We start from the raw sequence: 12,445 nt of genomic DNA, 5'->3' as shown, positions 1-12,445 counted from the left end.
AATGTAGGTGTAGCAAAAAAAATACATAAAAATTTATGTTTGGCCTTTATTCAGATTTATTTTCTTTCCTTCTCAAATTAACTTCTCTAATGGTCTTTAATTCTCTTTGCATGATTCAGGTTGAAGATGGTTAAGTATATTTCTACCGTAAATCTTCAAATGAACTCAGAGTTTTGTCTGCATCTTGGTAACTGGTCATCAGATTTCAATACCTTTGAATATAGTTTTCAATAAAAAATTAATGTTTTCTAAGATTTTATTTTAGTTTTAATTTTTCATTTTCATATATTAACAATAAATATATTTATATTTTAAAATAATTATTTACCAAAAAAATTATAAACAAAACTAAATGGATCATAAATGATATTTTAACTATTTTTTACGTGTTGATATTTATTTCTTATTTATTGGTAAAATTTTATTCCAAAAATGGGTATCAGAAAAAAACAAAATAATCCAGCTAACACTCTAAACTGTTTTGTTTCAGTTGACACTTTAATTTTAGCTTTACACGTTTATCCAACTCCAGAGAAATGTGACAAAAATCATCTTTAATTTTGATAGAAAAGTAAAATATTCTATATTTATAAAACAAACTAATTTGAATGCAAGCAAAACTGGCCCGTGCTTAGCACGGGATGATAATACTAGTTATATAAGAAACCGTAGCAATCAACTGAAAAAGCAACTCCATCAACACTCGTTCTTCTTCTTCTTCGTTCCCTTCGTCTCCAAGAAACAAATATCCTTCTTGCGTTTCTTTTTCTCTAGATACCTTCGTCTCCATAGTTTTTTTATTGATCGACTGAGTTTCACTATGGAGGAGATCCGGGTTGCCAAGTCTGCGTATACCAAAGACGATCACAGCAAAGCAAATGACGAGAAAACAATGTCAATTTATCTGCAAAGTACGAAAGATAGCGGAGATTCATGGCCTGAGTACTTCTTCGGAGACACAAACTTGTTCACCAAGAATCCAAGCGAGGTATTGGAATCTGAGAACCCTTTCTTCGTCTTCGTTTACCCTATAACGGAAGCCTGTGGAAGAACCGATGGATGCGACTCTGGTGGCTGGAGGATCATCGGCCGTGATAAACTGATCAAAGACGAGGAAAGTGGGAAGATTCTAGGGTTCAAGAAGATCCTCAAGTTCTGCGGGGAAACGAAAGCGAGAGGTTACAAGAGAACTTGGGTGATGGAGCAGTTCAGGCTTCCGAGTAAATGGAACCCTAAGCAAGATCACGTGGTTTGCAAGATTCAGCTTTTGTTCCAAACCGAGATCAGTTACTTGCTATCCAAGCATTTCTCCTACTCATCGGATCCGCTTCCTCCAACACAGTCGTTGCCAGCTTATGGAGTCTGTTTAGCCAATCCACAAGACGATGGTGCATATCATCTGCTGACGATATTTGATTCTGTTGGAAACAAATGGCCTAGCTACGTTACCAACGACGTGTACTGCGTGCATCCATCGACCCTTGTGGATCATAAAGATATTAGGTTTTTAGAATCTGGACTCTGCATCTTCGCTGACCAGACAGAGGATTGTGGGTATACGGATGGGTGTGAAAGCGGTCGCTGGATGATCATGGAAGAGCATGATGCGATCTATTCGATGAGCTATGAGGTTATGGGTTACAGGAGGGTTTTCAAGTTTTGCGAAGAGGATGAAGACAAGTTTTTTGATATTGAGAATGGAGAAGAAGTGTTGCTAACTTGGATTATGGAAGAGTATAGACTTGTGGAAGAAGCAATGAAGGATAAAGTGTTGTGTGTAAATAGCATTGATGATCATGACTCATGAGAGCCTTGTACATATTCCAAATTCCAATTCTATTCAGTGTCACATTTTGTCTCTTTAAATAGCTGCAGAACTGATCATGAGTCTCTGTTTTGTACATATAGTTTCTTTATTGATAATGATGATTCATGAGAGCGCTAGTTCCAGATTCCATTTGTATTCAGTGACTCACATTTCTCTTTGAATAAGAATTGATTATGATTCATGAGCATATGTGCGTTTTTTTATCCCTCTGTATTCTAACTATGATATAGTTTTTTTTAACACACAAGAACGCTAATGGCATATAGACAAGGATATTAGCAGCATTAGTAACTTGATATTGTCGAATCAAGTTAGCTTATTAGCTTATTCTAGATGGTCCAGTAGGTTCTTGTGTCAGCATCTTGACGTTATCACACCATAGCACTTCCTTTTATTTCTATAGTATATCCATCAGAACAGTCTCGGTGTACAGTCTTCATAATAGGTTCCACAATTTTGCTCCATTCAAAGTCAGCAAAGTTACTCAACTTGCATCATCACAGAGATATGTCTTGTAAGGTTATTCTGTGGCAACAAAAGTTTCATGAAACTATCAGAATTAAGACACACCAGTAACAGCCTTGCCAAGTAACCGTGTTCAAGACGATTCTGTTCCAAGAAGCTTACAAGGTGCAAGATGGTTGTATGAGTAACTCTGTTTTCTTTTTGGGTAAACGTATAGATTGCAGTTTATCTTTGAAAAGGAAGGCTAAACATATAGTTAGTAGAACCAGAGCAGAGCTTTATGCACCTCTTCTTTAGCTTTGAAGCCTTTGTTTCACAGTTTATTCACAGACATTGTGATAACTTTTTTTTTTCTGAACAAGACATCGTGATAACTAAACGATGGCGTATCAGAGGCATTAGTGTGTTGAGCGTTGAAACGCCGGCGTATTGGGCGTTTGAAGTTATATATTTTCCCCCACATCGGAAACACAGAGAAGTGCCGTTCTGTTTATATAACGAAGAGAAGAAGGTAGAGGTCACGACCTTACTTGAACAGGATCTGTTCTATAGGCTCGTACCTCTGTATCCTTGATTTCTAAGGAGACAGGCCCCTTAACCTGGTTGATGAATCATGGCCCTGCGATCTGAGTGTGATTAACGGCTACGATTGTCTTCGGACTCTCCTCGCTGTAGAGGATCGCTTTCCTGCTCGGTCTTGACCTTTCCGGAGTGGTCGCACGGTTGTCTGACAGGCTTCTTTTTTTCAACCAAAAATCTCATGAGCGTTTGAGATTTTGTTTCCCCTCGCAACTTTTAGCCGTTCCAAATTCTACATGTGTCTTCTGCTCAAGGTGTGATGTCTCCTCGCTGTAGAGGATCGCTTTCCTGCTCGGTCTTGACCTTTCCGGAGTGGTCGCACGGTTGTCTGACAGGCTTCTTTTTTACAACCAAAAATCTCATGAGCGTTTGAGATTTTGTTTCCCCTCGCAACTTTTAGCCGTTCCAAATTCTACATGTGTCTTCTGCTCAAGGTGTGATGTTTCATATTTATCTTCAGTCCCATACCATAATCTCAATTCGAAATATTGATTAGTTTTATTAAGTAGATGTCGAAATTTAAGGACTGCTTATGAATCATGAGTGCAAGGTGACATGGGTAATGGCTGAGTATACTCTCTTAATCCTCTATGGGAAGCACACATTTACGTTTACTCTGTGAGAATCTCTGTTTTCTTTTGTGTATAATTTATCTTAGAAATTAATACATTGTTCAATTAAAAAGATAGGCCGGCTTTATAGAAAAGGAAAGAAATGCATATAGAACACAGAGCAGAGCTCTCTGCACCTTGGCTTTGAGCAGTTTAGTCCAAAGAGGGTGCTCTATTTCTGATAGTTTGATCGATAGCTTTGAACATTAGAGTTTCAGTTGTATGATGAGATTGAGAAGTGAAGTCTGTCTATTGCTTGGTGAACAAGAGATGTGGATATATAAGTCGTCCCACATCGGAAAGCCAACTTATTTTACTAAGCAAAACATGAGTATATATATATAAAGGGGTCCCATATTTTAATGTATTTTTAATGAAGCGTTACAAAAATCCTTTTGAAACGGCTATTGAGGAGGAGCAGGATGAATCTCCTCCAGAGTCCCCTGTTTGTGACGGTGGCAGAAGTGGAGATGGTGACGACGATGTTGGCCTTCCGCGTCAGGTGAAGAAACTTAAAACCTTTGAGGATACGGAAGTTAATGATCGTGAGAAGAAGGTAGTGAAGATGCATGCTCTTATATCGCAGTTTACAGAGGAACAAATGAGCAGATATGAATGTTTCAGGAGATCTACTCTTCACAAATCAAGCATGAAGAAGCTATTAGAGAGTATCATAGGGATTAAGAATATGAACAACGACGATCCTAGGCTTTCCGTTGTTAGTGGTATAGCAAAAATGTTTGTTGGTGAGCTGGTGGAAACAGCTCGACTGATTATGGTGAAAAGGAACGAGACAGGACACATCAGGCCTTGCCATATCCGAGAGTCCTATCGTAATCTCAAGCTCCAAGGGAAAGTGCCTCGAAGGACAGTTCCCCGCCTTTTCCGTTAAGTCAGGAGAGACAATCATCTATTCTATTAATTATTCAACATGTACAATTGATATGAAGTTATGTCCAATTTAAAAAAAAATTGCATTAAAATATAACTGAAAATATAACTAAATAAAGTAAACTATAATTGCATCTAAAATATAACTTCTGATTCCATAAGTATAACCACTAAAAGTCTACTCCACGTTCCTAATTTAAAGGAATACCAATATAACAAAAAAATGTAGACTACTATATTACGGTTGAGAATATAAAATATGTTGACAAAACAAAACGCACATGTACATATACGTATATAAATAACATTGGTGTATTTAATTTAGCTAAATTGTTAATTAATTCCTTGATTCAAGTCTAAGTAAAGATATTATTTATTTAATAGATGTTCGTTCCAATTAAAACACAAAATAATAGGTTAGATTTGTATATATTTTATGTTTAATATTTAGAAAATATTTAATTTTAATTTCTATATTTTGATTTTCATTTGACATATAAAATATCAAACATAGTTTATATTATTTAAATATTTTTTTTAACAAATTAAGATTTATGATATCTAACAAAATATTAAGATTTAAAAATTCAAAAATATTTATTTATGTAATGTGAATAATAAAATTAAACTTCAAATCTAAAGTAAACCAAAAAATAAAATACTATTAACAGATTGTCGATAACAAAACTCAAAAATCTAACTTTTTATCAAAAGTTATTCAAAACAGATTTGAAAAACATAATTAAAACTAAAAAGGGTAAAATTTATCTATTGATTCAACAAGTAGTTTAACCGGTAATCGGTTTCTGGGTTTTAGTTATTTTTACGGGTTTTATTGGGTTTTTAAATATCAAGACTTAAAATTCATAAAATTTATATGTGTTATGCGAATAACAAAATTAAAATTCAAATTCAAAGAAAACCAAAAGCAAAACATTATTAATAAATTTTCGATAACAAAACTGAAAAACCTAACTTCTTTATTAAAAATTATACAAAATTGAATTACAAACATAACTAAAAACTTAAAAAAGTAAAAGTTATCTATTGGTTCAACCAGTGGTTTAATCGGTTCTAGATTTTAGTGATTTTTGCGGGTTTTATTGAGTTTTTAAATATATTTTTTTTTACAAAACTCAAACCGGATTTATCTTGAATCACCCGGTTTGCCGATTTAACAACGGATCTAGGTCGGATTTCAAAACACTGAATATGAAACTTTTATTTTCAGGTCGATTCAGAGTCGGGTTTTTAGGATACAAATATTCTTGGACTAATTATATTAGGTAACTATAAAGAAAATATAATATGCTGGTGTAAATTGTAGGAATAAAGTTTAAAAATAGTTTCTGAACTGCAATGGCACAAGTATATAATTATACAACTCGACATATTTAATATATTTATCAAAAAATATATTAAATTAAATTAATATTAATTCTAATATAATTATACACTGAAACAAAAACTAAATCTCTCTTACTAATCATTTACAATAAAAATATTATACACAAATATCATTACAATAAAAACCACAAATATGATTAAAACACACAAATATAAAAATTAAGTTAAAAAAATAAAACAAAAAATATACCCGCCCTTTGAAGGGCGGGTCAAAATCTAGTTGTATCTTAAAAGCCAAACCCATAACATATGAATTTATTTTGTTTTCTGTTTTGCTTTGTAAATGTGCTGGTACTATTCAGATAAACAAGACAGCTAGATCGGCTAGGGAATGAAAACATAGTTTATAACCCACGACACATGCAAAACAGACAATAGATAGAAAGAGTCTTTGCTTTAAAGTCGTGAATGATTTATGTACATGTACCAAAACCTGACTAAATAATCCTCAATTCACATATGCTCCAATCGCACTATGAAGTTTTGTCGCTTTTTGTGTGTTTCTATGTACAAATCATGTTTCTTTTCATGATTAAGATTCACAGTTGTCTCCTAAATACTTATGATTTACTGTAATGATCCCGAGCCAAATGAAGTCATAAAGAACAAGCGTGGTTCGTGAGAGGAGGAGAATCATCACTTACTCCATGTTAGGAGTCTTCAGATAAATCTGGTAGTCCCATTGTTTTGCGTCAATTCAAAACTTCGGCCTATTAACATAAAAGTCTAATAGAAATCCCATCGAACAATTTCAAAATCCTAAAATTCCCACATAAAATAAAAAGTTAATCAACATTTCACAATACAGTATCAACAAGTGCTTCACCAAATTCTCTGTTACATTCGCAAAAAATTGAAAACTGTACCTAAGCAAGAGATGATCTTCCAGACCCAGAATCTCAATGAGACCTTACCCCGCAAGTAACCGAAGTGACTTCCAAGAAAACGCTAATCGAAAATAGTTAAAGCAAAATGAGATTCTGATTATTACGAAAATAAACCTTTGTTTCACAGTTTCTTCATCGGATATTGAGACAACTAAACGATGGCGTATCGGAGGCATTAGTGTGTTGAGTTTTGAAACGGCTGCGTATTGGGCGTTTGAAGTTATATATTCTCACCCACATCGGAAACACAGAGAAGTGTCGTTCTGTTTATATAGCGAAGAGACGAAGGTAGAGGTCACGACCTTACTTGAACAGGATCTGTTCTATAGGCTCGTACCTCTGTATCCTTGATTTCTAAGGAGACAGGCCCCTTATTACCCTGGTTGATGAATCATGGCCGTGCGATCTTGAGTGTGATTAACGGCTACGATTGTCCTCGGACTCCCCGCACTGTAGAGGATCGCTATCCGGCTCGGTCTTGACCTTTCCGGAGTGGTCGCACGGTTGTCTGACAGGCTTCTTTTTTTTTCCCTATCCTCGCCGACCCAGAATCCATTCACGTCTCCCCCTCTTCTATACCATTTACTTGCTTGTTCCTATCGTGCCTCTGTACCCTTTCGAAATATCTGTACATAGAAGCAGAGATGGTTTTCGCTATAGTTTTTACTTGTGTATCCTTCTAAGCTCAAACTATATGGGATCAGAGTGATGATGTTAGATTGTTTAATCTCGGTGACCTTTGTGGGTTTTTAGACTCAAAGAAGCGCTTAAAGTTTCGGGGTTTGAGGATTGTTTGGTGATTATCCATTCTCACAACTCATTGAGCTATAGCTTTAAAGTTATTGTTGTAAGGCATACTACTCGATAGAATCTGAGTTATTTTTTTTTCATGTTTGCAGATAAGGCTCTAGGTGATCTTCTTTGGGTTCCTTTTGATTCGCTAAAGTAACTGTTGGTTTTTGTCATTGTGATATATTAAATATACTTTGGGAGTTTCTTGGAGGTCCTTGTACACTCTTGATCATATTATTCAACGGCACTGCAGTCTAATACCGTTTTAACCACAATGTTTCCTTGATCTTTGAGTTTATTTGGCTCAAAATGATTCCATAATCTTCTTCTGAGGTCATGTTTCCTCTAATCAGAAAGAGCTGTAGATATAAGGACAATTTGAGTTCTAAGTTGTGCATCGAGCATTATTTTGGTGTTGTTGCCTTCTTACAAATAAGTTATTTGAGAAAACTATAAGACTCAGTATTCTAGCTCAGATTGTAATGAACTGTTTGGTTGGAACCTTGAGAAGTAAATATCTGTTCGGTTCAGTAGATGTAGAATTATTGGTACTGATGGGATAAAACTACCGAGCAGCCTCAGTACATAGTTCACAAGAGTTAATGCATTATTGAGTTCGTTAGTTTCAGAAACATGTAATTCTAATGTAAAAAGCTCAAAATGGTTCCACAATGTTGTTGTATCTTTCCCTTGAGCTAGGTTTACTCAGATTCTCCAGCTCAAATCCATCAAGTGATTCAAGCGTGGTTTCCATTTATGCTTTGGAAGAGTAACATACAGAGTCATAACTCTGTGATTTCCCTGTATCTCTGTCATAGACAACTCTAGCACTAACCACATCAACACACTCTAAACGCATCAGTTAATGACTCAGGAAGTCACTGTCCTGGAACAAACAGCTTGTACTCTGTTTCTGGATACAGATGTTCTTTGTTAAGTTTTGGTTTGTCTGCATAGTTCACCTTCAAAGTCCGACCAAGATTCTCCTGAAAAGGATACGTGCAAACAGCTTGTACTCTGTTTCTGGATACAGATGTTCTTTGTTAGGTTTTGGTTTGTCTGCGTAGTTCACCTTCCAAGTCCGACCAAGATACTCCTGAAAAGGATACATACAACAATTCAAACAGAAACATGACATTTTCTTTCCTTCTTTAAGCAACGAACCTTTCAACTCTCACTTACTGTTTCATCGAGGTTATAGATAATGATAACCGCAATCTTCGACATTGTTCACCGTTACAAAAGCGAATCCACGACTTTGTCATGTGTCTGCTGTAAAGAACCTCGGTAAGCTCAGGGTTGGCGAAATCTTGGACGATCCGAAACTCAAAGTTTAAGGCTAAGCAAAAAAAGCGAATCCAAAGAATCAAACCAAATATGATCTGAAAAAGTATCAAACCAGAACCAAATTGGTTAAATATTTGGATCGATTCAAAATTTTAGTATTTTTTTCTGATCAAATCAAATTTTAGTACAGTGAAACCTCTATAAATTAATAATATTGAGATTACACCAAAACTATATTTTTATTAATTTATAGAGATATTAATTTATCGATATACTAATTGAACCAAAAATTTAATTTGAAACTATAAAATTATATTATTTTATAGAGATTTTTAGTGTATATTAATTTATAGAGTATTAGTTTAAAGAGGTTATACTGTATCTAGTGAACCAGAACTAAACCCGATCAAAACTAAATATTTTGGATACCTGAATATATCTGAAATAGATTTTATATACTTAAATTTGTTAACTATTTTAATTCAATATATATAAAAAATATAAGATATTTTGAAATTGTACAAAATACTTGAAAATATACATAAATATTTAAAATTAATGTTTAAAATAGATAAACAATACTCAAAATACCATAAATGTCCTATACGTCATGGCTTAGATTTCTGAACATGTAATTTTTAATATTTTCCTTTGGATATTTAGTGTAACATGTTTCATTTTTTTTTTTAAATTAGTACAAAAATGAATGACTAGGGTTATTAATCTATTTATTTCATAAGGAAATTGACCAAATAGAAACATTATCAAAATAAAGATGACACAAATAAATATCTTATTATAAAGTCTACAATGCATTAGCTGGAATGGGGTGAACCTTCTTTAAACTTGTTCTAAGACTGATCCTCACGTCTATGCGGATGTTAATTTTTTTTTTTTATAAATTATATTTTGTTTTTCATGATTAGTACTATATCTATATTATTATTTTCGAAGTGATTTTTCATAATGGAACTCTCACGTTAAAAGTTGAAGTGGTTAATATCAATACTACCCTAAATAAATTTGTATATATAATTAAAAATGAATTTATATTAATTTTTTTTTAAATAAGATAATTCTTATATATTGTATTGTTATCTTAAAATAATTATTTCTGTTATAAAAGTTAAACATAAGATATAGAATAGTTTATCTATATATATACTATTATTTGTGAATTTATTATATAGTTAAAATCGAATTTATATTAATAATATTAATTATTTTTAAAATAAGATAATTCTTATAGTATTTTGAATTTTTATGTAGTTCGATATGGAATACGCACTGTTACAAAATTCGGCAAAAAATAAACACGATGGGTAAAGTTTATGTTGAAATAGACATGTTTTCGTGAATAAAACATACAGGACTGAAACCAGAGAAACTAAAAAAAATCATCATTTAGTTTTTATTTTAAACCGGTAGAACCAAATTTAAATTTTTTTTAATTAAAAGTATTTTAAAAAAAAATGTTTATGCATAATTCATAGGGGGTCGGTGGGGGTGGGGGTGGGGGAAGGGGGTGAATAAATCATACAGGATTGGTATGAAACTAGAGAAACTAAAAAAAACATCATTTAGTTTTTATTTTAAACTGGTAGAACCAAATTTAAATTTGTTTTTAATTAAAATTATTATTTTTTAAATGTTTATGCATAATTCGCAAAAAGACAGTAGTCCAAAATGATTGTTTTATTTATTTAATTTTCAGAAACAAGAATCCCATAAATGTTTGAAAAGATGTGTTACCTACTAAGATCATTCCAACTCAATGCAATTCTTACAACCATTATGCGTCACATACATCCAGATCAAATGTTTTTGGACACATTTAACATTAATGTTTTTGAATATTATACTCTTGCTACAGTTTTATTCCAAGAACTTTTTTTTTTTTTTTTGTAAAAAGGCTTGCTATTCCAAGAACTTGTATAGACATTCAGGAAGAAAAACATAACAGTTGTATAATAAATCTGTATTTTTTTTTTCTAAATACCAACAAATTCATCTGTTTTACAGTTCCTTTTTTCAATCGATTCATTCATCTTGAGAACTTATATACATTGGCTAACAGAAAAAAGGGACTCGATTTAAACTCTATAGAGTTTTTTCTCTTGATATATGTGAAAACCAGAAAATAGCATAAAAGAGAAGAATTTACATCTCTTTAACTTGAAGATTCCATCTCCTGATGATCTCACACAGAGACTTTGCTTCTTGTTCCTTAAGCAAAAACTAAAATAAACATCAACTCGTAGCTTCAGAGATGCTATGCAATGATGGCCTCCATGTTTTTGATTTTGACGAACCTGAGCTCGTTAACACTGCACGTTGCTTCTCATCATTTGTTTCCTATCAAAAAGGAAAAAAAAATCATTAACAGAAAAAAAACATTAATCTACTGTGCTCGAGTCCAAAAACAGAGTGATGAAGCTTGATTTGTTAACTAAACCGATATTTAATTACTTTGAAGTAAAGCTTAATCCTTTAGCTAAACCCATTTCTTATACTCGTAGAAAAGATTCCGTACCAGATCCTGATGCTTGTCGGATACTTCATCAACCTTCTTCTCCAGCGATGGCTTTTTCTTCTCTCTAGTCGTTTCATTCTGATGCTTCTTTGTCTTCGCATACTTCTTCGCTCTTATAACTTTCATAACCTCTGAGTTAATTTGATTTAAAAAAAAAAAGACTATTAGAAGACGCACAAAAAAAAACAAATAGAAAGATTTTTAAGTATACAAAGAAAAAAAAAAATCAAACCTTGTGAAGTGATGAGACGGTAAGCATGACCAAGTACGAGATTCTCTGTTGGTCGGAGAAGTTTCACGCGCGTGAACTTCACGACCCTTTTCTGAGTCTTACCATCTTCTTCCTCCGCCCTCGTCTTTGCTGGAATGTCTGCCTCCGGCAAAGGAATGATAAGAGAAACGTAGTGACCAGGATGCATACGCATGATTTCGGCGACGGAGACAGGACCGTAATATCTATCGATTTTGCCGCCGGGATGTTGTAGAACTAACGCCGCCGCATCAACCGCCTGACAGTTTCCCATCTCTTCCTCCAGAAAAAAAAAAGATTGTTATGACAGAGAGAACAAAAAGAAGACAGACAAGAGAATGAGAGAGCTTGTGAAAGAGAAGAGGAAGAGAAAGTGTCTTTCTCGGGACAGCGTGAAGGGTTAGGTCCACCACACACACAGATCTTTGCTTATATAAAGCATGTGAAACCCAAACATTATGTCATTAAAAATCACTTTTGTTACTTTTATATATTAGTATATATTAAATGATGTCGTGATTATTTTATTGGACTGTCATTTCGGGGTTAAAGAATAATAAGAAGGGGATTTGTAACCACATTGTTGCAGATTTGACTGTTGCTGCCGGGGCCATCTCTGACGTTTACTTCTTTCTTTTTGTTAGTTTTCGAGTTTAAAATTAAATAGATGATTAGAAACGGGTGGGTGCCGGCACCGGAGATCCGGGACCGATGATTTTGATGTTTTTGTTTTTGTTCTTACTGATTTAAAATAAATTTATTTTGTATTGAATTGTTGCATTTAATTTTCTTACTCTTCTTATATAATGTGGTTAATTTAAGAGCTCTATAATAAGCCAATATTAGTATAGTGTTTAACTTTTTCTTAGGACTTGAATTATACTACTACACAACGAATAACAAACCTTTCCATAG

At 33.5% G+C, this 12,445-nt stretch overlaps 3 protein-coding genes, 1 long non-coding RNA gene and 2 other non-coding genes across 6 annotated transcripts; 5 read left to right on the top strand and 1 right to left on the bottom strand.

Annotated features, from left to right (window-relative positions):
• The first annotated feature begins 708 nt into the window (after nt 1–708).
• LOC108811042 (uncharacterized) lies at nt 709–1,906 on the top strand. Its single transcript, XM_018583105.2, has one exon. It carries the CDS (start codon nt 821–823, stop codon nt 1,805–1,807), a length of 987 nt encoding a protein of 328 aa, XP_018438607.2. The 5' UTR covers nt 709–820; the 3' UTR covers nt 1,808–1,906.
• A 907-nt stretch (nt 1,907–2,813) lies between these two features.
• On the top strand, nt 2,814–3,030 carry LOC130497337 (small nucleolar RNA U3). Its single transcript, XR_008936333.1, has one exon. It is a non-coding gene; the product is annotated as a small nucleolar RNA U3 (small nucleolar RNA).
• An 826-nt stretch (nt 3,031–3,856) lies between these two features.
• LOC108807794 (transcription initiation factor TFIID subunit 11-like) lies at nt 3,857–4,578 on the top strand. Its single transcript, XM_018580038.2, has one exon. The coding sequence runs from the start codon at nt 3,857–3,859 to the stop codon at nt 4,373–4,375; it is 519 nt and encodes a 172-aa protein (XP_018435540.1). The 3' UTR covers nt 4,376–4,578.
• A 1,952-nt stretch (nt 4,579–6,530) lies between these two features.
• Nucleotides 6,531–7,674, top strand: LOC130496280 (uncharacterized). Its single transcript, XR_008935391.1, has 2 exons — nt 6,531–7,464; nt 7,568–7,674. It is a non-coding gene; the product is annotated as an uncharacterized LOC130496280 (long non-coding RNA).
• LOC130497341 (small nucleolar RNA U3) lies at nt 6,966–7,186 on the top strand. The gene has a single exon (XR_008936337.1). It is a non-coding gene; the product is annotated as a small nucleolar RNA U3 (small nucleolar RNA).
• A 3,036-nt stretch (nt 7,675–10,710) lies between the features above and the next one.
• Nucleotides 10,711–11,940, bottom strand: LOC108807320 (uncharacterized). The gene is made up of 3 exons (XM_018579589.2): nt 11,513–11,940; nt 11,281–11,411; nt 10,711–11,102 (listed from the first exon to the last, which is right to left on the bottom strand). Exons 1-3 carry the CDS (start codon nt 11,802–11,804, stop codon nt 10,998–11,000), a joined length of 528 nt encoding a protein of 175 aa, XP_018435091.1. The 5' UTR covers nt 11,805–11,940; the 3' UTR covers nt 10,711–10,997.
• Nucleotides 11,941–12,445: the final 505 nt, after the last annotated feature.

Source organism: Raphanus sativus, chromosome 6 (genome assembly GCF_000801105.2).
Source record: "Raphanus sativus cultivar WK10039 chromosome 6, ASM80110v3, whole genome shotgun sequence".
NCBI classification, from domain to species: domain Eukaryota; kingdom Viridiplantae; phylum Streptophyta; class Magnoliopsida; order Brassicales; family Brassicaceae; genus Raphanus; species Raphanus sativus.
The sequence above is the reverse complement of the archived record's forward strand: the minus strand, read 5'-3'. Positions and strand labels throughout refer to the sequence as shown.

Coding starts and splice junctions, on each gene's coding strand:
- LOC108807320 (XM_018579589.2), bottom strand. CDS start 11,804: ATGGGAAACTGTCAGGCGGTTGATGCGGCGGCGTTAGTTCTACAACAT. Junction 11,412..11,512: donor CCGTCTCATCACTTCACAAG/GTTTGATTTTTT, acceptor AAATTAACTCAG/AGGTTATGAAAGTTATAAGA. Junction 11,103..11,280: donor CCGACAAGCATCAGGATCTG/GTACGGAATCTT, acceptor CCTTTTTGATAG/GAAACAAATGATGAGAAGCA.
- LOC108811042 (XM_018583105.2), top strand. CDS start 821: ATGGAGGAGATCCGGGTTGCCAAGTCTGCGTATACCAAAGACGATCAC.
- LOC108807794 (XM_018580038.2), top strand. CDS start 3,857: ATGAAGCGTTACAAAAATCCTTTTGAAACGGCTATTGAGGAGGAGCAG.